The 23,158-nt window shown below is 37.8% G+C and overlaps 2 protein-coding genes across 5 annotated transcripts in view; both read left to right on the top strand.

Moving 5' to 3' along the window:
• Positions 1-3,554: 3,554 nt before the first annotated feature.
• On the top strand, positions 3,555-10,021 carry LOC131220877 (actin-depolymerizing factor). Of its 3 annotated transcripts, XM_058215748.1 has the most exons (4): positions 3,597-3,712; positions 7,347-7,470; positions 7,669-7,934; positions 9,742-10,021. In XM_058215748.1, exons 3-4 carry the CDS (start codon positions 7,687-7,689, stop codon positions 9,890-9,892), a joined length of 399 nt encoding a protein of 132 aa, XP_058071731.1. In that variant the 5' UTR covers positions 3,597-3,712; positions 7,347-7,470; positions 7,669-7,686; the 3' UTR covers positions 9,893-10,021. The 3 variants fall into 3 exon arrangements, with proteins under 3 accessions (XP_058071730.1, XP_058071729.1, XP_058071731.1); XM_058215747.1 differs by lacking the exon at positions 7,347-7,470 and having other exon boundaries at positions 3,555-3,712; XM_058215746.1 differs by lacking the exon at positions 7,347-7,470 and having other exon boundaries at positions 3,587-3,712; positions 7,642-7,934.
• A 5,033-nt stretch (positions 10,022-15,054) lies between these two features.
• The window catches only part of LOC131220879 (protein REBELOTE), a 33,186-nt gene continuing 25,082 nt past the window's right edge, over positions 15,055-23,158 (top strand). The window contains exons 1-6 of one of the 2 annotated variants that reach the window (XM_058215749.1): positions 15,055-15,077; positions 17,430-17,560; positions 19,246-19,297; positions 22,258-22,378; positions 22,485-22,536; positions 23,024-23,118. In XM_058215749.1, coding sequence (XP_058071732.1) covers positions 17,443-17,560; positions 19,246-19,297; positions 22,258-22,378; positions 22,485-22,536; positions 23,024-23,118 — 438 coding nt within the window. In that variant the 5' untranslated portion in view covers positions 15,055-15,077; positions 17,430-17,442. Of the gene's footprint in view, positions 15,078-17,429; positions 17,561-19,245; positions 19,298-22,257; positions 22,379-22,484; positions 22,537-23,023; positions 23,119-23,158 lie in introns of those variants that run through there. The other variant, XM_058215750.1, reaches the window with a different exon arrangement.

Below are 23,158 nucleotides of genomic sequence, written 5' to 3' on the forward strand. Positions count from 1 at the left end.
GTTACTTATCAAGGTTTGATGAAACGACTTAACAAAGTATGCCCGGTGGCAAGGAACGTATGTATATGGAACAAATACCGTTTTCATTGGAATCTTAAAAGTGCAATCTAAGTGTTTGTGAAAATGCCGCACAAGTGAACTCAGCTTGATCTTGGCTTGAACTGACCTAAGCTGCTGACCAAACTGAGCCGAGCTGGCCAGTCAGGCTCAAGGACCGAGCTGAGCCAAGTTTGAGCTGAGGCCAGCTAGTGGCCAAGCTGGGTTGAGCTGAGGCTAGCTTGACTCGTTTTGACTCGATGTACACCCCCGTGCATACCATCCGAGGCTCCGAGCTGTGCAAAAGGTGGGCCTCATCATAAAGAAAATCAGGATGGTCCATTTGTCAGGCAAGCTACACCCACGTTGTAATCAATGTACAGCCAATGGGCTGACTCAACCTATTTGTGTGGCCCACCGTATGAGTGGATAATTCCGGTCGCTCCACGATTTCTTTATGGTGCGTCCACCATTTTCACAGCTTAGATGTCCCCCGAGGTGAAACATATGCGGAAACTACAGTGGTCCATTACTTGTGTGTAACATCTGAGCAGTGAAAAAGGTGGGCCGCATCATAAAGATCGTTTGGGAAGAAAACCAGGATAATCCATCTGTCAGTAGGGCTACTCCATCGTTGAAAATTCAAACTGTTTGTGTGGCCCAGATTCAAAGTAGATTGTCCCATTTTCACTCCACATCATCTTCATGTTGTAGATCACGATTTTCGGAGCTCAGATGTCCAACCGAAATGATATATGAGAGGAAAATGGAATATGTTTTCATTTCTCAATGTTGGTTGCACCGTTTTATCACCAAAGGTCCAAAAGTGGTGTCATTATCAATTGGGTGGGTGTAGATATCAATTCGGAGAGAGAGAGAGAGAGAGAGAGAGAGAGAGTGCTCCTAATTATATTATTTCAATTTTATCATCCAATTAATTGATCTAAACCCATCCATTCATTCTTGAACACACTTGAAGGTTTACCTGTAAAAATTACACTATTGGATGTGTTGTGGTTCAATTTATAATTTCTATCATGTGACAAGTGTAGGCATATCGGAATTGAATTCGTGGCTCAATTGAAACCGAATAACTATGACTCCAAGCACCGAGATAGGCAGATACATAATATTTAATTGAGATTGAATGAGATCGATTGCCTATTTAACTACTCGCTCTATATGTAAAAAGTATCATTCATAAGGCATCATCTAATGATTGGTTATACATTTGACTGAGGTATAAAATGACTTTTCAATATAGGTAAAATAAATATGGGAAAGAAACCTTACTAATGGTCGCGAAGAGTAGTTGCAAAATATCTCCATGGATGGAGAACTATATCTAGCATATGAGCGCATATATAAATTATAGTTAAGATGATCAATTACTTGATTTATGCTACGGATTACGCTTTGAAATATAAATAACAGACAAAAAATAATTTATTACATTAAGAACTATAATTGATTGGAAAAAAAAAAAAAGTAAAGTGATTATACTAAATAATGTAAATGATAAGTAATTAAAAGGATAATTGACAAATATATTGAGTTTGATTAGGTTGGTATGAAACCGTTTTACTTTGTTAAAATCTTTTATTATTTATAGTTTTAATTTGGCCATTTAGATGCTTCTCACATTCTAATAGTTATAAATGTTTAGCATTGTTTGTCCTTTTGAATGTTTCACATATTTTGATAATTGCTATAATTGTTTTAGCACCACTAATCTTCTAAATGCTTTTTTCTAAACTCACCGTCTATCCTAGTAACCACTCCAGGATTTGTTACTGACTCTAATGCATTCGACTAGGCTGTTTAGTCGAGCTCCTCAATGACTATTGGCCGCTCAATCAACTTCCTACATGACTATCCGTGGCTGAAATTGTTTTTTTTAATTTCCTTTAACTATTCTATATCTTAATCAACCTCCTACATGACTATTTCATTTAAGTTGTTTTTTAATAACCGTTAGAGGCTTTCTTACTGATTCTACTGCATTCCACCAGGGTGTTCAATTGAGCTCCTAAATGACCATCGATCACTTGATTAACCTCCTATATAATTAAATTATTTTTTTAATTTCCTTTAATTATTATTGTCGTCCTATAAGATATGATTCTGTAAAAAGTAATTCAAGTGTATTTGAAAAATTTTAACATGCACATGTCCTTTTCAATTGAATTTTTAAAAAACGAACATAAATAAATTAAAAAGAAAATGATCCATTTAATCCTTGATTTTTCTTTATTATCTAAAGACATCCATTTTTCAATCCATGGAGAGAATGACTATGATTGTCTAACGAAAGTCATTTCTTAGAATCACAAGCAACCCAAGATGGAACCCAACAAATAGATTGGCCAAATTCCTGGCTGGACCTTATTTTAGGTGAATGATCTTGACCGTCTATATTAGAGGTCATTTCTCAAATGATTAATACTTGTAAGAACAGTGTGATTTTTGCATGGTTTCCCATGAAACAAGGGTGGGACATGATGAACATTCTAGATCAACCGTATCCCATTAAACAAGAGCACTGGATCATTTCTCAAAACAAAAAATCAAAAGAATCTTCTCTTTTTCAACAGCTACAGAAGCAGAACCTTTCCTCGCCACTTCTTTTCCTTTTTCTCCTCCTTTTTAACCAAATCAAAAGCAAAAAAATTTAAAAAATTAAAAAGAAAAAGAGAGAGAGAGAGAGAGAGAGAGAGAGGGGAATCACCTGATGCTCTGGCAGCGTATGATAGTTGATGCACTAGCACACGGAGACTGTACACGTGGCGTATAATAAACAGTCTAGATTGTGTAAGCCACTGTCGTTGAGTGGCTATCCCAAGACCAGATGGGTTGAACAATCCTAACCCTTGATCGGCGGACACTTGTCTGAGGAAACAGGGGCATTGGATTTATTTCGTTTTCAACCGTCCAGTAAGTTTTAACCAATCTAATGGTCAGATCATCAAATAAGCGTAATTTTTGGATCATGGTACATCTGAACTGAGAACCAGAGTTTGGACAGTTTAATTACTTGACTTACTTGTATGCCACGTATGCAAATCTAAGTGCCTGCGTATCATCCATCACACGCTGGTGTGGTTGTGGTATTAAAGTCTTTCTCAAGGAGGAATACCAAGCGCACTTGGAAAGTACACTGGCACGCTCACAATAGGAGAAAAGGATCACTTATGTAAAATCTGTACTGTTCATCCAGCAATTCTCTGTGGCTAGATGTCTTGTCTTAGAAATCAGGAAGAGAGGATAATTTCGAGCCACACATACAAAAAATAAATGAACGGTTAAAATAAATACATGAACGATCCAAATCCTATGTAAGTCCGCAGCCCATCCCGTTTCATATCAGCCTCAGTTTTCTAGCTAAGTAATTTGGTGACTTTTGATCAGCCAACGAGCGGGTCGGATTTTACGCACGTGTTTTCATTTGCACGTGTGAGGTGAGAGCACTTTCTGAGTGTGCACGTAGCATTTCTTGGTGGAAAAAGGTGGGAATCTCACTTTGAATGGCCCTCGTTCCTGCCCTCTTCCTTCCACCTTGCTCTCATTCTTTCTTATAGATTTCATACATCGTTTCCCAAAACACTCCTCTCTTCAAACCCATCCAATCCTCTGAATTCCTGCAATCCAATCTCCAATGTCGTTCCTCAGATCATCTGTAAGTGTCCATGATCTCATTTTGCATTGATTGAACTGACTTACGGTTTGGAAGGTTCTTTTCTTTTCATTGGCTGTTTATTTCAAGATTTGATGGTCTTGATTGCATCTGGACACTTGGACAGACCGATCGAGAAATCTGTACCGTCATTTGGATTCAGTGCATGTTTCATGGGATACCATCTAAAAATCACATCGATTAGGCAACTATATCCGTCTAATCAATTGGCTATAAAATGGATGGTTGAGATTGTCTATTGAGAAATAGGCTTAATTAACAATCTGCGCCATCCAATTGTTGGGACCCATCATTGGTTGCTATGCTTCTAAATGATCACATTTATCGGAGAATCCTGTCTCATCCATGAGTTGGAAACGGGTGTTTGAAGAAGACCAAGTGATGGATGGATCAGATTATCCGATCAGTGTGATTTTCACATGGTAGATCATGCAGTGTAGGATGAACCTAATAGACGGTCCGGATCCATCAAAAATTCCCCATGCAACTAGGAGCACTATTAGTTGTAGTGCTCTAAGAAATGGATCCTCTCCGTCGTTGATGCTAAAACTGGATTTTCTAGCATTTGGGTTTGATGAATTATGCCATATGATGGCAGCTTATGGAAGATCACACGTGTAGAATACATCCCGAGGTATCCGTTGGATCTGGGTCTTGTTCAATGATCCAAACCGTTTACAAGATGGGCCTCATCGTCGATGGAGGATTAAACGGGCCTCATTGTATTGAGTCAGATCAACAGTTTTGATCATTGAATATGACTTAGATCCAACGGCTATCATCATTCAAAGTATCCTCCAACAATACCTGGGGATGTGGTGCGGGCAAGCCTCTTTATTTTTCTGGGTTTGCTAAGTCCACACGTGTAGAACAATGCACGTCTACACGCAAGCACATGTGCCAATAGTACCTTTGATTTGGGTTTTCCATAAGGTTTGAAGTAATAATGCATGTATCTTCTTTCTTAGAAAATCAAATTATTTCACCGTTTGGGCGGGTGATCACAATCTACAAAATAAATTGATGATTAAAATTTTCCAACCATTCATTTGTTTTAATATGCTATGCTCCCTTAGGTGCGAAATAACTTGACTTTTATTCTAGAAAATTAAAAAACTAGCTCACATGGTGGAAAGTTTAGATCTCATATTTGTAGTGCTCGACCCGTTTCATTGGTTAGGAATATGAAAAGAATATTGATATTGCTGATAATATTGCTGATTATAAAAAAATGCAAAGAAACATTAAAAAATGGTAAAATTTTTCAGTAAAATTTTGAAACACTTTAAAATACACACACACACACACACACACACATATATATATTTAAGAATAAAAAAAATTACAAAAAGAGTGAATACATAATAAATTTTCATTTAATTGGGACCTAAAAACATATTTTGTTATAAGAAATCATTTCAACCATCTCATCAATCTTAACCATCCATCCAATCATCAATCTATCGATATTTCATAGCATCAACAATACAAAATTTCGCTGAAAAATTTTCAACACAACCGTGAAAGGAATAAAAAAAATATTGTGATCTTGATATCACCCGTGTTGCAATATTATCGTTATTGTCATCAACGATTCGAAAATTGCATACAATCATGTGCTAAAAAAATTGAAATGAATTTTTTTAATCAATAATTCTTTTGTGATATCAATACATTGACAACATTATTTGAATACCACTGATATATCATAATACAAGTGACATATGCAATTTATGCAATTCAAAAATATCAGCAATATCAATACATTAATAATGCTTAATGATACATTGCTAATATTTGAAAATTTTAATACCACCTTATCGATATCACTACCAATATTATTAGTATCAACTAGTTAAAAATATGAAAAATATTAAAGATATTTTAATCATATTAGGGATGGCCCAAACAATGCACACATGCAAAACATTATGAATGTGCGCCTTCAAATTAACAAACCTCTTGTTTAAGGCTTTGGGATATTAAAATTGTCACGAGAGTGTTGCGGGAGTAGAGCTAGCACTGTCTTTGGAGCTTTTTCTCCCTGGAGTGTTTGGGAGAGATTTTTAAAATCTTAATTTTTTTTCAACATGGTAGCAGAGCAAGAGAAATCTTATCTCCATCTTCTTTACTTGCTAAAGAGTCAGTGGAGTAACTGGCCTAGGTGGGCTCGGCCGAAGCCCAACTTTGGTCCACTTAGGGCTGAGCCCAAAGGCCCATGACTTAGATGTCTACCTAAGTTTTTGGCCATTGATTAATTCTTCTTACATCAAGTCAAGCAAAATTGAAATTTGAATAGGCCTGGCCGGAATAGTTGAAAATCCAGGCCAAAGCCAACCACAGCCTGACCGTTAACACTCCTACTAGACATGATCTAGCCTGGCCTGACCCAGTTGTAACTGTGCAACTCCACTTCTATATGCAATGTCCTTCTATGGTTTGTCTGAGTTGAACCTGACTCAACTGGAACCATACTAGCTCGACACCATGAGTTAGTCGGGTTGATTCACTTCTGACACGAGCTAGTCCCTTCTCGACTCGAGACTATATGAGTTGGTCTGAATTGCCAAGTTTGTTGACCACCGTCTGTTTGGATGCACTATCAAATTGGACTGATGGATTGGACTATATTGCAATTGCTTTCCATTCTTGAAATCACTGGCATGCAATCAGATGATACTTTCACATCAAGAATGAAAAATGGTTATTAGCTCTTGTTTAAATTGAATGTTTGCGATTTAGTTCACATGTGATCTAAACAAAGCCGAATGGAAAATCCTCTATTATTCTACTTGAATGGTTTTGTTTCTTTAAGAGTTCCATTTTCATCATGCTTAGTTTGATCCAAAACTAGTACGACTCGCTCTAACTGTCACTCCCCAAAATTTAGGTACTGAGTGTGCACCCTTAGACCTGAGTTACGGTCCATGACTCGTACACTTAGTGTACTTAAATCAGTGAGTCACATTATTTAATAGAGGCATAATATAATTTGAATTTTATGTTCTCATTAATATTCATCAATATATTCATATCAACTTAATACATTTACTAATATTCACCACCATACATCCATAATAATTAAGAATACAAGCTAAAATATTTTTGTTCACTAAATTGGAACTTTTATCAAGTCATTAGAATCATCAAGTTATTCAAAAATTATAAAAATTTTGATTTAAGTATACACTAAGTGTACAATTCATGGACCATAACTCAAGTCTGAGGGTGCACACTTGGTACTTGAATTTCGGAGTATGATACTAACTTGTCTGACTCGATTATAATTATTTTGACTCTATCTGAGTCATTAACATGAGCAATGCTACCGTTATTCACGTGTGGCCCTCTCCACTTTAATTGGATGGACCATTCCACTTTAATTGGATAGAGGCAATGCGTGCAACAAAAATCTTCATGGTGCCCACCATGATGCATGTAACATCTACTCTATTCATCATATGTGTGAGCTAATACTTACTCATATCATGTTAAAACCTTCGTGAGCCTGATAAAGTTTTGGATTTGGTTGAAATTTGGTTTTTCCATTCATTCATATTCCCACATTTTGCCTATGGTGTGGCCTGCTTGAGTTTTGTATCAACTTGATTTTTAGACTCATGTCCTAGTATAATCAACCGAGGCAAGGCATGGATCTTGACACACATACGATGGTCGGCCTCAAGGTGGTTTTTTTTGCACTCATCAATCGTGGTAGCATTACTCTATAAGCATTTCAGGCAAGTGACTCATTTCTTTCTTTGTCGGCACTAAGTTGACTCACTGAGTTGACTCAGTATCGAAGGATATTTTAAACCAAGAAGAAATTCTAAGCTCCCAAAAGTCTACAGGTGTACTTAATTTTAACTAATTCCTGATTATTTTCTACATTCTATGACTGGGTATTTTAGATATCTAACAAGGCTTTTGGATTTCAGTCGAATGCATCTTCGGGGATGGGTGTCGCCGACCAATGCAAGCATACATTTCTGGAGCTACAAAGGAAGAAGGTGCACCGCTATGTGATATTTAAGATCGACGAGAAGCGAAAAGAGGTCGTTGTGGAGAAGACAGGTGGCCCAGCCGAAAGCTACGATGACTTTGTGGCCTCTATGCCAGAAAACGATTGTCGATATGCCATCTACGATTTCGACTTTGTTACCCAAGAGAACTGCCAGAAGAGCAAGATTTTCTTCATTGCATGGTCAGTTCTTTCATACTTTATCACTACATGCATATGTGAGGATTTGCTAACCCTAGTTGGACATTTAACATCCAAGCCATGTATAAGATGGAGCCCACCATGAAGATAAAAATAATGTGGTCAAGTCGAGTTTTCTTGAGTTTTTCTTGAGTTTTCTCAAGTTCTTCCCTTCTACTATATTTTTTGGGCCAAGTCGAATTTTTCTTGAGTTTTGACCCAGTTATGACCAAATTGAGTTTTTCTCAAGCCTGGGCGAGTTTTGAAACTATAGTTAACATGTCTGAATTCAAAATTTCTCGAAGTTTGGGTGAAATCTCATTGTTAGATTGTTTTTTTTTTTTTTTTTTTTTGGAAATCACAATTAACATGATCAAATTGAGTTTTTGTCGAGTCTGGGTGAAATCACACCGTTCAAGTTTTTCTCAAGTTTTTAAACTATAGTTACCATGATCAAATTGAGTTTTTCTCAAATCTAGGTGAAATCACATCATTTGAGCTTTTTTGGAGTTTTGAAACTATAGTTAACATTATCAAATTTGAGTTTTTCTCAAGTTTGGGCGAAATCTCATTGTTGGAGTTTTTCTCAAGTTTTGAAACCAAAGTTAACATGAGCGAATTGAGTTTTTCTCAAGACTTGGTGAAATCACATTGTTTGAGTTTTTTGAGTTTTAAAACTATAGTTACCATTATCAAATTGAGTTTTTTCTTGAGTTTGGGTGAAATCACATCATTTGAGTTTTTCTGAAGTTTTGAAGCTATAGTTAACATGTTCAAATTGAGTTTTTCTCAAGTTTGGGTGAAATCTCATTGTTGGAGTTTTTCTCAAGTTTTGAAACCGTAGTTAACATGGCAAAATTGAGTTTTTCTCAAGTCCGAGTGAAATCACAACGTTCGAGTTTTTCTTGAGTTTTGAAACTATAGTTACCCTGATCAAATTGAGTTTTTCTCGAGTTTGGGTGAAATCACATCATTTGAGCTTTTCTAGAGTTTTGAAACTGTATAGTTAACATTATCAAATTGAGTTTTTCTCGAGGGTGGGCAAAATCTCATTGTTGGAGTTTTTCTCAAGTTTTAAAACCATAGTTAACATGACCAAATTGAGTTTTTCTCAAGTCTGGGTGAAATCACATCATTTGAGTTTTTCTTGAGTTTTGAGACTACAGTTACCATGATCAAATTGAATTTTTCTTGAGTTCGGGTGAAATCACATCGTTCAAGTTTTTCTTGAGTTTTGAAGCTATGGTTAACATGATCAAATGAGTTTTTCTCAAGTTTGGGTGAAATCTCATTGTTGGAGTTTTTCTTAAGTTTTGTAACCATAGTTTTCTTGACCAAATTGTGTCCGGGTGAAATTATACTGTTTGAGTTTTTCTCAAGTTTTGAAACTATAGTTACCATGATCAAATTAAGTTTTTCTCTAGTCTAGGTGAAATCACATCATTCGAATTATGAAACTCTCAGTGGGCCCCACCTAGCTTCCTACGAGAATCTGCATCCTGGGTCAGGTGAAGATTGAAAGTATACTATCTATGGCTTGGAAAACAAATTCCTATAAAAGATTAGGTCGACTTAGAGATGGATTGGATATTCTGGTTGGTGTCCTACTTTGTAGCCCATGAAATATATGCCGCATCTGATGGACGGTTCGGATTGAAAAATTGAGCTCTTCAACTAGTATAGTAATATAACTTACATTGCTCTTTAAAGTATTGAATCATCTCTCTAAGCTGTATGTATTTAAGGGGATGTGGAATGTTAAATACATGTACATATTTGAAGTTGATTTAACTGTGATTTTCTGCAACAGGTCACCGTCGGTGTCGCGAATCCGAGCCAAGATGCTGTATGCAACCTCAAAAGACCGTTTCAGGCGGGAGCTTGACGGAATTCACTATGAGATTCAGGCGACTGACCCATCTGAAATGGACCTTGAAGTGCTACGAGAACGTGCACATTAGAACTCGAAAATGAGGGGTGGGGCCCGTGAATCACATGGGCTGAAGCACGAAAGTGGCTTATTTAAGTAAATCTTATATTACTTTTATTGTAATAATCAAAATGCTTACTAATTCCTGCTTTTATATATATATATATATATATATATATATATATATATATATATATATATATATATATATATATATATATAAAAAGAGGAGAGATTGATTTCCTTGAGAAGGTGATGGAAATAGGTAAACTAATTGAATGTTTTAATGCATGAATCATACATGCATGGTTTGGTAGTATGTATTCACTTGTTTGGTAGGTTTTCTTCTCTTTTTCTTGTTTTGGCCCAAAAATCATGCAAGTTCACTCATAAGGTGGCCTAGTGGACATGGATTGCTTGTAAAACCCTTTCGCTTGAAGTTCTTGCATTCAGAAGGTAGGTGGGCCCCATCATCGTGATGAATGTGAGAAATCCATCATTATCATCCATTTTTCCGAATCATGTTAGGACATGAGCTCAAAAGTCTTAAGAAAAAAGTTGGTAAGAAAATGCCTACCATTGAAACTTCCCAAGGGTCCACCTGGTGTTTATATGTCATTTATATCATTCATTAGGTCATTCCTATCAAGATGAATGAAAAACACAAAAATATTAGCTTGATTCAAAACTTTTGTGGTCCCATGAATGTTTTAAAGGTGGAGGTTCAACCCTCACTTCTCTCTCTCTCTCTCTCTCTCTCTCTCTAATTTTTTTATTTTTTGTGCCGCCCATTTGAGTTTGGGATCCACTTTATTTTTGGGCTCATATCTTAACATGGCAAACCCCCACAATCAAAACTCAGGTCGGCCACGGCACATGGGCTTAGAGGGATAGATAAAATTCCCTCTGAAGTGGCTCACCTAAGCATTAAATCAGCCTGATTTTTGGAATCAATGACAGACAAAGGGTGTTATGCTTGATGGATGGGGTGGATCTTATACACGTAGTGGGGACACTGATTCAGTGGATCCAGAGAACCACTGGTGGTTGATGAATCCTAACAATGGGCCCACTACGATTTATTTTTATTTTTTATATCCATGCCGTCCATCCGTTCTTCCCCGCTCATTTTATGGCATGAGCCTAAAAATTTAGCAGATCCAAATCCCAGATGGACCACAATAAACAGTGGCGATTGAACGCCCACCGTTAAAAACTTCTTGGAGATAAAAGTTTTGAATCAAGCTGATATTTATGTTTTCCTTCATCTAGGTATGTGTGACCTTACTTACTGGTTGGATGGAAAATAAAATTATGGTGGGCCTTAAGAAATTTTTAACAGTGGGTGTTCAATCATCATTGTTTCCTGTGGTGTGGTCCACTTAAGATTTGAATCTGATTCATTTTTGGGCTTAACGCCCTAAAATGAGCTGGTAAAACGGATGGACGGAGTAGATATAAATAAAACACATCCATCATGGTGGGCCCCATATTCGTGGTTCAGATCCACCGAATCCGTGTCTCATGATAAGTCATTCATTTTCCTAACTGCTATGTGTGGCCCACCTAACGATTGGATCTGCTTAATTTTGGCTCGGGAATGTCTGAGCTTGTCCCCAACTGGTGACAGAACCGAACTTAATATCACACGCATGCACTGCTTTGGCACGTTTGATGAGGATCTTTCGGGCCGGGCCCACTATTTTTTGTTCTTGGTGCAGACCTAAGCCCAGACAATTGGCCCGAATAGGCCCGAGCCCAGATCATCAGAGCCTGGTGCCTGGGCATGAGCTTGGACTTTTCTTCGATTGAGGTTTGCTGACATGTCGTGACTAGAGCCATTGGATCTGCGGTGATCTTTGGTTAATCCAAACCGTCTACATGACGGGTCTCATGGTGGATGTGGGTACCCCGCAATCGAACTCGATTGGTATATTTTTACACTTTCATCGTTTTATGTGGACCGTCTATTAACTGTTCTTCCATGGGCCATCCATCGGAAGCTTAGGATCTTCCAATCTTGAACATTTTAAAGGCAGACACCCTCGGATGTGTATGTTGTCAAATCAACAGCTTGGATCATTGAGCATGACCCCAAATCCAACGGCTATGGTTGCGATGTATCCTAGAAATATCAATCGAACTTGGGGGTTCTGTTTAGGGATGATCAAGAAAATTCAGAGCAACGGTCAGAAAGAAAGTCGATAAGCCTATTACTGCAATTCTCTTATCACATGATCATCATCAAGGTGGCCTATTAATTAGACGGCCACGATAGATGATTGACAGATTGGAAGAACTTTTGAATGGTTGGGACTTGACCATTTAAATGGTACCCACAGTGCATTGAATCTTGTGTATTATACAGCAAGGCTGTTCACAGCCATTGATCTGGACCATCCAAACATTGATCTACCTCTTGGATGGTGGATTTGGTACAAGTGGATGGTAGAGATGGTATACAGAGCAGATATTGGTGGATAGATCATTTCTCAGGATCATCAGCATGTATGGTCTCATTGGGTCCCACATGAAAACATGGTCCAGTGATCAGAATAATCCACGTTCAGATGATCTTGACCATCGATAGGCAAGGGTCAGAAATTTACGCTGATCGTGACCATCGATGCCAAATGTCACGATGGGGAAATTTTTCAACGGCTTACATTCAGCTCCCCAAATAGATGATCAGGACCATCCTTCCTGTTCTACTTTTGGACCACGGCCCATCCAAGCTCAAGGTCAGTCTGAATGGTCCTGATCATTCAACCATCTCTCTCTGCAATCGGGCCCCATGGTGCAACGTATGCTGATGTGTATCCGAGTCGTGTGTCCAGAGATGCCATTAAATTGTTTATAGAACAAAGGCCAAAGAATGGATTCTAGGTCATGACCTATCCATGGTGGCCCTCATCAAACCAACGGCCCCGATCATTCAGTCATAGGCCCACTCCTTCAGACCCCACTATCCAGATCCAGGCCGTAGTTCGTATGGTACCCTTAGGCCCCGTTTTTCTATAAATGGGGCCCATGGTAGGTGGTCCACACCATTGAATTGACAAGCCCCACCTTAGATGAACGGTGTCTCATAATTCTACCCAGTGCAACAATCCTAATCCTTAGATCAATTGCCATCATATAGACATTCGAGAATGGCAAGACCAGGGTCTACACGAACCAAGCTAGCTCGGTTAGAATCCTAATCCTTAGATCAATTGCCATCATATAGACATTCGAGAATGGCAAGACTAGGGTCTACACGAACCAAGCTAGCTCGGTTAGCTCGCTAGACCCGGCTCGAAAGTGCTTAATTTGACACGGTTCAAGTTAAGTTGAATTGATTTTTTGAGCTCAAAAATGAGTTTGAGCAAGCCTACCTTGACTTGCCTCGGATCGAATCCAGCTCAAATCTGACTTGAATTGGACTAGAATCGAACCAATTCAATAACTCAATTATTTTACCATTGATGTTGCTCACCAAGTGTTTAATAAAATGATTGAATTGTAGTTGGTGGCAAGGTAGGTATATACATGAAATAAATATCATTTTTTTCTTGGTTTTTCTTGATGTTTTATATTGTCTAGGTGTTTGATAAAATACTTGTAAAATCATTGCTTCTGTTTTATATACAAAGGAATTTTAAAGGTGCAATTTAAGTACTCGTGAAAATGCCTCAATGGCAAACTTGGCTTGATCTTCATCTGAGCTGGCTCGAGTTGCTAACCAAGACGAGCTGAGTTGGCCAGCCAGGCTCACTTACTAAGCTGAGCCAAGTTCAAGTTGAGGTCAACTAGTGACCGAGCCGAGTCGCTCGGTTCGACTCGAAGTACACCCCTTCCGCAAGAGCACCGCAACGTTTCACTACCCTTTTCAAAATGGTGGTGACTCGTCCACCGTAGATTGAGGCAATGCATGTACGATAATCCAGACCGTTGAAATGGAAAGCTCTATTGGGGATGATTATTTTCTTAATATGACATTGATCTAACATGACTATCTGCCTGGATTTACTTACATGAATGCCACGCGCACAGCGGACTGCCATTCACGGAAAATGGTGTTGAACTATCACCGTGGTCTATCCTTCCTAAATTTCACCCTATCTCTGTGGGTCTCACCATGTTGCATGTATCAATCCAGTCCGTCCATCAGGTTAGAACGATTATTTTAACCGTAAACACGAGAATATAGGCACAGTATACAACTCTGATGGGCCACATTAATGTGAAAAATGTAAAATTGCTACTAAAATCACTAACTTCACACAGTGTGGCCCTCAAGAGTTTGAGATCAGTAGGATTTCTGTATATTCACTTCATCCTGGTGATTTACACCTGATTAAAGATACACACCATTGTAGCTCCACGCACAAACCGATGGTTGGCATCCCATCGCATTGTTCCTTGTGGTGTGACCCACATGAGTTTTAGATCTTGCTGATTTTTTCATATGGACCCTATAAACGAGGATAGAACCTGATGGACGGGGTGGATTTCAAATACACATGACACAGTCACACAGGAATACAGACCGTCCGAATCACTGAACCAGCTGTTGATGGAGAAGATAATATTAACCTTCTGAAATTCTCCATTGTATTTGGAACATTCATTTCTTAGATGTTGATTGGATGGTTAGGATTACTTGATCAGTAAATTTTAAAAATATCCTCCATCCACAGTGGGGCCCACACTTTAATTATGCTAAACTAACGTCGGAATCTAGACCCTCTTTCCAGGGAAGCGGATCAGGTGCGCTCGGCCTCACCGAAGACTATGCGGCCCTTAGCGCGTGACCTGCTTTGATCCATGTTCTCTATATCTAAGCCGTTCATCTGTTTTTTCAGATCATCTGATGGCATGATCCAAAAAATCAAGCACATCCAATTCTCAGGTGGGCCAAAAAAATGTTTTTAACGGTGGAGTGTTCAATCATCACTGTTTGCTATAGTTTGGTCCACCTGATATTTGGATGTGGTTATTTTTTGATTCATGCACTAAAACGATTGGCAAAACCGATGGACGGCATGGATGTAGAAAATATACGTGAAGGTGGGCCTCACGGTAAGGGCCGCACCTAATCCGCTACCATCTGGAACTGCCTGCGTATCAAGCGTCAGGCGCAGCCAGAGTATCTCCTTCCCTTAAACCCTAAAACCTCCTCCTCCTCCTCCTCCTCTCTCTCTCTCTCTCTCTCTCTCTCAGACAGAACCAAGGTATCTATTTCTCGCTTCTATTCCAATTTATTTTCTTCTCAAATATTTTAAGTCTCTCTTTTTGTGTGTGTGTAAAAACTCCAAGCTCTAAAATTCAGCTTCTGAATTACACATACTACACAACAAAATCTGATTTATTATTATTATTATTATTTTGCTTTATTTGATAACCCATGATTCAAAATTTTCTAAATTTATGCCATGAATTGTGTGTACTGCTTCTATAAATCTAGCGCATGTTTTCGAACTATCGATTGTGAAATCCGTGTAGCATTTTCCAAACCGAACGCGGTGGAGATTTATAATGTGAAGGAATTTGATTTGTGGGTTATAAAATTCATGAAAAAAATGAGTCCTTTTGTGGCCAATGATTCATTTTTTTTTTTTTTTTTGGTACTGTGTAGATTGTATTTGTTTGCTTCTGTGAATCAAATGCGGCTTTTCATACCATCGATCACAGTATTTGGGTTGTTGAGTTCAATTGGGATTTGGGTTTTGCGTATTTTTACAAACTGAATTTAGTGAATTTTATAAGAAGAATGAATCTATTACAAGGATTTTCAATAGGGAATTGCTAATCTATTGGGATTTTATCAACAGAAAATGAGTCTTTTTGTTGCTGATAATTCATTTGTTTTAAAATTTGTACAGTGTAGATTGTATGTGTTTGTTTCTGTACATCAAACCTGACTTCTCATACAGTTGATCCCAGTATGTTGAGTTCAATTAGGATTTGGATTTTGCATATTTTTACAAACTGAATTCTATGAGTTTTATAAGGAGAAGGAATCTATTAGAAGGATTTTCAATAGGGAACTGCTAATCTATTAGGATTTTATCGATAGAAAATGAGTCTTTTTGTGGCCAGTAATTAAAATTTTATAATTTTGTACAGTGTAGATTGTATGTGTTTGCTTCTGTAAATCAAACCTGACTTCTCACACTGTCGATCAAAGTATTTGGGTTGTTGAGTTCAATTGGGATTTGGGTTTGGTGTATTTTTACGAACTGAATTCTGTGAAATTTGTAAAGAGAAGGATCTGTAAGAAGAATTTTTGATAGGGAACTGCATGTGATGCACATTTGTGGGCATGTTAGCAACATCCCGAAAGCTTTTGATTGACATGTGGAATGGCCAATCGTCGATCCTGACAGTGCATTCATTCATACCACTAGGGGCAAGTCATGATGCAAAAATCATGCTGATTAGATAATCCTAATCCTTTGAATGTGGGCCATTTGGTTACAACCTTCCATTCCTTCTTGTGCAATAGATTAGATGGTTAGCATCATCAAACAATGTGCTTCTTTGGAATCATAAACAATCCATGGCAGGGGCCATTGAATTGATGTTTGAAGATGATAAATGGATGTATGTTGTCTCTCCATGCAATCTTGACTGTCTATTTTCATGCTATTTATTCGATGCTCAGAGTCATCCGATCGGCGTGATTGTCCCTTGTGGCGTCAATGAATGGACAATCCAGATCGGGCGATTAGCCACACCACTTGTCATTTAAAACCTTTGGTGACTTTCCTAACTGGTGAGACAACTTTTCAGTGGTCCACCCTAAATCTATTGGACTAGTTGGGTCTGGGCGTGCTCCAATCTCCTCCATTGGATGATCCTGTCTGATTGGTTGCTTGCTTATGTATGGTTCAAAAGGATACAGCTAGCTGTCTATATTTAACTGGGAAAAACCTAGCATCAGATGGCTAAGTTCATCTGATAGGGGAGATTTTTGGAGCATGGCCTATCTACAATGGACTCTCCAGACGAAAATCCCAGCTTTCCAAAAGGTGCACCCCTCCTGTGTGGTTCTTGGGCTTGAGCAAAAAAAGGTTTAGCTCAGTCAAGCATGGTATGTTCCCTCTTTAAACAAATTTGGATATTTCATCTCCAGACGAGAAGCCCATTTCAGTGCTAGTTTTGATCTTTGCTCACTGACAAGGGTGGAGTGTTTATAGTTGTGAAATGTAGTTTGATGCTACACACATAGAGAGACACAGACACATGCCTGCCCGCTCACCCACCCACCCTCACTTCATGTATATATTTTTGTGTATGAATAGGATTAATTTGTAGAGCTAGTTTTATTGATTATATGTCATACTGTCTGGACTGTTTGGAATATAAGTATTTCAACATGGGTGTTAGGTCTATTACTTCAATTTTCTCCTTTCCATAGATAAATTTGTAGGTGACATGTGAAATGACTATTCTGAGTCTACTTCTGAATTCAATGTTGAAAATTTCCTTGAAATATTTATGTTTTGATGTTTGCATCTTCTTGTGATTTTGGTTCAGATACCTAGAAATATCTAACATCTAACTTGAATACTGTTTCTTAGATCATTCTAGGAAATGGGGAAACTCGGGAAGAAGGCAAGGAAATTTGCCAAGAAGCATCTTCCATCTGTACTTAAGAATAGGCGCAAATTCAAATCTATTCGAGATTCTTTCAAAAGAAAAGGAGCTTCAAGTAAGGATTATTGTAAATGGGTTTTGATATTTTCTTAAAGTTGAATTCCATTAGATAGAAAAAGGCTTTTGGTCTGTGTCATGTCCAAACCATTTGCTGCTGAAATGGGTTCTTGTTCCCCACCATTTCATGGAGCCTAAATAGTGGAGGACAAAAGACGATGAAGCCCATTCTTGCTTAAACATTTTGTGTTCAAATCTGATACCGGTATAGAATGCGTTGCTCATTCCATCCCTAATTTCATATCTCAGATTGACTATTTGAGCTCTAAAAATGGCATTCCAAGAAGCTAAAAAAATAAATATCGTATTATATATGCATGCAGATGTACATGTGTATGTGATCGTTGCTTCAGTACTTTGAGCTTGTTAGCTCTAAGCCCTTTTTACGTACTCCTTAGCTTCTTGTGCAAACAACTCAGATTTTGGGTTTTATTCATATCAATTTCATACTGCTCCCCCTTGGTCGACTTCACTTGAGAGCAGAAAATAATAATAATTTCCATCACATATTGTTTGAATTCTTGTATGTTTGTTGGAGCTGGGCATGCTATTTTAGTATTATCCTGGGCCATGTTTGAGGTATATGGAGTTGTAGATATATTCTAGAAGTGGACACTGGACAGTTGCTTCTCTATAGTGTCGTATTCCCTCTCAAGCACTTGATCAATGTTACCTAGATCATGAGAACCCCCCTATGTTCTCTGTTCTGGATTCTGCAATCTGAGTTATGGGTCATTTGCAATCAGCATTGCTATTCTTACTGATGCAAAATTATGGTTCTACACTCCTAGTGTAGATTAACTTGTAATGTCAATGTTTATTCATAACGTCTATACTCTGATTCATGCAACAGCATGCATATATATAATATTATGCACACTGGACCTATAATAATATATTGGTCATTTCATATTTAAGTTGCAATATCAAATTGTATATAAAACTGTACTGTATACCTAATGTATGTACTGGACTGACCCACATGGTCCTACCCCCAGCATACCACATGTTGGAGGAAGTAGCATACTATGTACCATTGCCATACCATGTACTGACGCAATCCGATCTAGGCACCTTGTACTTGATACCTATTTAAAGATAGCTTCTATATGTTTGGTGCGAGAATTTTGTAATTGGTTAGAATTTGAAGAAATGTCACTTCTTCTATTGGAGAACTTATGGTCACCCTCTCCTGGACTTCTCTCTTCTAATGACCGACCCTCTTTATTTAAATACGTACTTTTGAATGACCCTCTTTATTTAAATACATACCTTTATATTGATATGTATACAAACACATGTATGTACAGTCCTGCTAAAATACCTTGTTCATTCATCTAAATGCTACTTGGTTGCAGCGTTTTTCCATGTGCGATGGTTGGTCTTTATTTATTTTGTTCAGCCTGGTAATTGTTCAGTAATAAGTGTATTGGATGAGAGTGCTTATCTCACTATGTATGGTATTCTGGGTTTGTGCCATTGACTTGCTTCTTTGGTAATATTTTTCGATTTACCTTTTTTTTTTTTTTTCCTGAACTTTTGTTTCTGAGTTTGGATTACTCTTCTAGCTTCATCATCATCATTGTTGCCATTCTCATCATCGTCATTGTTGTCATTGCCATCATCATCGTCATCATCATTTTTAGTTTTTTGATTGAATGTCATTTTCAAATGCTGCTATAGGAAATGAAGGGGACGCTGATGAAGACCATGTGAGTGCTGCGATGGATGCAGGGTAAGAATGTGCTCAAAGCATTGGTTTCCATGACATTGCCATGTGAAAATGATACTTGCTGATGTAGAGAGATGTGTTTATGTTTATGTATAGTCCTGCGGAGTACCTTACTATAGCATGTTAATAAGATAGCGTTAGTCATTTGAGACCAACACAACATTATGCCGTAATTCCTCTGTCTCTCCTTCTTCTCTCTTCCGTCTTCTTTCTCTACCCAAACTTTCTCATCCTTGCTTCTCTTTCTATTTGGTATCAGAGCAACGGTCTTTGCTGATTGCCATTACAATCAAGGGGGACCATTGCTGACATCAGTAACCTGTATGTCTGATGTCAGCACTGTATGGTCAGAAGTCCTCTTCATGGAAGACAATCACATGGCTTGGTAAATCTCAGTTTTAGATGAATTGCCATTTTGAGTTAAATGGATTTTTATTTTTTTATTTTTTATAAATAATGTGTGTGTGAGTTAAATGTCTTGCATCTATATTGTTTGTGTGGAAGATTACGAAACCCCAGAAGTGGAATTGTTGAGAACCAATGTGTCTTGAAGGTGCGGTGTGGATTCTTCTGGCATAGTTTTACCACCCACCCCTATGTTGGGTATTTTTGTATTCTTCCACAATCTGAATTTTAGATTTTCCATGCGAGCTTCTGTGGGAATTAATCTATGAGGTTTTTGGGATTTCTTTTAATTCATAGAAGTGCATGTTTATTTGTTTGAGAAGGGCTGTTTATTTTAAATTGAGATCGCCTTGGGGAGGTGATCTTGTATGCGTATTTGGTAATTTGGCGGGTTGATCATTGTGATTAAAGGAGCATCGTGTCTGTGTATTTCTGGGCATTGTTTGACTGGGATATTTTGATATTCTTATCAAATTGTGTGAGTACCATCTTATGGAATATATTTTTTAATAATATACGATACTTCATTACAAGTCTTCATAAGATATAACTAAGTGCAATGAGAGAAGTCATCTACTAAAAAAAAAATGAAATATCGATAACTATCTACGGATACAACGGGATCTAGTCCCCACACATATGAGTGAATCTGAAAGGAAATAGACTTTTATTTAAACTTAATGGAAAAGTTGATCTACAATATTCAGACAATTTACAAACTTAACGTAGCAGATTGTGACTCACAACCAACTTAAATGAGTATGCAAATAACAATTTTAGTGATTGAAAGACAAATGTCCTAAATGACTATGCCAGAATTTAATATGGGCAACACTATTTGCTTTACTAAGACTATTGAAGCGTAAAGCTAAATGAGAACTAGAGACATCTAGAAAGTAGAGACCATCCGCCTCATGACCACTCCCAATCGTTTTCCTCATCACCAAGTCCTGGAAAACTTAGTAGGTGGAAAAGAAAGTTACACAACAATTCAAACCTTTGGTAAGACTACTAACACACAGTAAATTTGTGGATAAATTTGGAACATGAAGCACAAAGGACGGAGATGAGTGATCGTTAAGATTGATATCACCATTTTCAAAAATGGAAGATAGGGATCTATCAACAACTCTCACATTATCCCTTTCATATGATAGACTATATGAAGAAAAAATTGATGACAAACCTATCATGTAATCGGATGCACCTGAATCAATGATCCAAGATGGATTGGATGAAGGGTGACTGGCAAGGTTAGTAAAGCATGTGTACCTAATCTTGCAAATGAAGTAGAAGCAGATAGATATTCTAGATTGGAGAGTAGATTGCGGAGGCATTCGAAGTCCATAAAGATAAAGTAAACTATCTAATGTTGATGAAGATTGTCTAGAGGGAGGTGCAAATATGGTAGAGTAAGCAGTATCCGAGGAATGAGAAACAGAAGTAGTAACAAAACCACTAGATGAAGACGTAGAGCAGTTGGACTTCATTGGTTGACCATGGAGATCCCAACAGGTCTCCCACGTATGCCAGATTTTTCCACAATGGTCACATTTCAACTTGTCCTTCTCATCAGGCGCCCATTCTTCCAATTGGGTCCTTTTCCAACCCTAGAGGGCCAAAAAAAGATTGCGAGAGCTAAATGGTCATTGTTAGAAGGAATTGATTGCATGGTCTTCTACCATCTTTCCTTACTTTGTATCAAAGAATAATCTTAGTCCTATGATGGAAGTTCGTCTTTCCTAAAAGACTACCCACGGTTCAATTCGGGTCAACTCATATTCAGAATTGAACCTAAGCCAAAATTCAAATGTTCGGTTTTTTTCGACCTTCAAAAAAAAATAAAAAATGTTTCTCCTTATCAACATTAGCATACATTGAAATGACTGATAGTGATCTAACTCTTCCCGTAGGCCTTGAAGAGCGGAGTAATATATAGCCAAAATTTTCTCTCTCCAACGAATAGTAACAATCTCCTGACACAACCGATAGACATAAGCAATAGTCTATCACTGAGAATAAATTCTGGTAACTTTATCCTAGATTTCTTTGGCTATTCGTAGGAACAGAAAACCTCTACTGATCTGTGGTTGCATAGAATTAAGTAACCGAGACATCGCCGTCAAAATTTATTGTTTCCACTTATTATACGAGGAATCATTCGTAGCTGGTTCTTTAATCTGACCATTCACATACCCTAGTTTTCCTTGCCTGCTGATATACGTCTTGACAGATTGAGACTATTCAAGGAAATTTGTGATATCCAACTTCACAGTTGTGATTTGCACACTAGGGTTGTCACCATAGATACCTATGTGTGGCCTACCTGATTAGCAGATTGGCTTGTTGTTTAGGCCAGGAAACATTGGTTGTCAGTTCCACTTGATGATTGGCCTCTTGTGCTTGTTTGCTATGAAGAGATTTCTCAGTAAGCTTCATCTGGATATCCTTAGCAGCAGTGCTCATGGATATAAACTGTGGACTTCCATGTGTTCATGCACTCTCAGTTTTCTTATTTATATTGATGTGGTTCTTAATATGCTCATCTTTGCTGTCAGAAATTCAGAAGGTTTGCTTGCAAATGGAGCTGTTGGTGATACTTCTCTCGATACTTTATTCTGTGATGATGACAATGATTCATTCGAGGATGCCTCAGACAGTGATGGGTTTCTTTCCGAGGTATGGAAGAAAGACCCATTTATCTAATTATATCCATTTATCAGTTTTCTGTATTTCCTCTATTAGGCATGCTGATTTTTTTTAATCATTATTAATTGATACTCAGGATTCAAACTGTCCGCAAACTGCTAACAATGCAAGCGATAATGATTCGGAAGGTTAGAATGACAATTTCAAAAAAAGAAAAAAAAAGGAAAAAAAGAAAAAGAAAAAGAAAAATATAGTGGATGCTTCAATGGTATGCTTGATTTTTGGAGTTTCATGAAGTTAGCACCAAAATGTCTATTTTACACATTGCGCTTATGTTTGGTTATTAAGTGTCCTGGTTTGTTGGGCTCTCATGTGGATAGCCCATGTCCCCAAAAGCAAGGTGGTTAGACTGCTATGGCCATCCTAACCAAGAATGTTAACTCACAAAATAAGAGTTGACATTCAAAGGTTAAGAGTCATCCAATCACTACCACTTTTGGCCTATAGCCTATTTGCATGGTGGTCCACCAAATTCACACCGATCACCATAAAAGTATCCACGTGTACAGTGGTAATGGAACTTCATAGAACTTTTATGAAGTGCTCATCAAAATGGCATTTCTCTTTTGTGGTATTTCAATTCTTTTATGACATAAATTGACGGGAGTGTTGCAGATGAGTTTGAAGGTGGCACTTTATCGGGACATAACAGGGAAATTCATTTAGAGCTTGCCAAGCAAAAGAGGAAATTGGACAAGCTGAAGGAAAAGGTGATGATTTCACTGTGTGGTTCTACAAAATTGTGGTTTC

This window comes from Magnolia sinica, chromosome 12, assembly GCF_029962835.1.
Source record: "Magnolia sinica isolate HGM2019 chromosome 12, MsV1, whole genome shotgun sequence".
In the NCBI taxonomy this organism is placed as follows: domain Eukaryota; kingdom Viridiplantae; phylum Streptophyta; class Magnoliopsida; order Magnoliales; family Magnoliaceae; genus Magnolia; species Magnolia sinica.

Coding starts and splice junctions, on each gene's coding strand:
- LOC131220877 (XM_058215746.1), top strand. CDS start 3,692: ATGTCGTTCCTCAGATCATCT. Junction 3,713..7,641: donor TGTCGTTCCTCAGATCATCT/GTAAGTGTCCAT, acceptor TGGGTATTTTAG/ATATCTAACAAGGCTTTTGG. Junction 7,935..9,741: donor AAGATTTTCTTCATTGCATG/GTCAGTTCTTTC, acceptor TTTCTGCAACAG/GTCACCGTCGGTGTCGCGAA.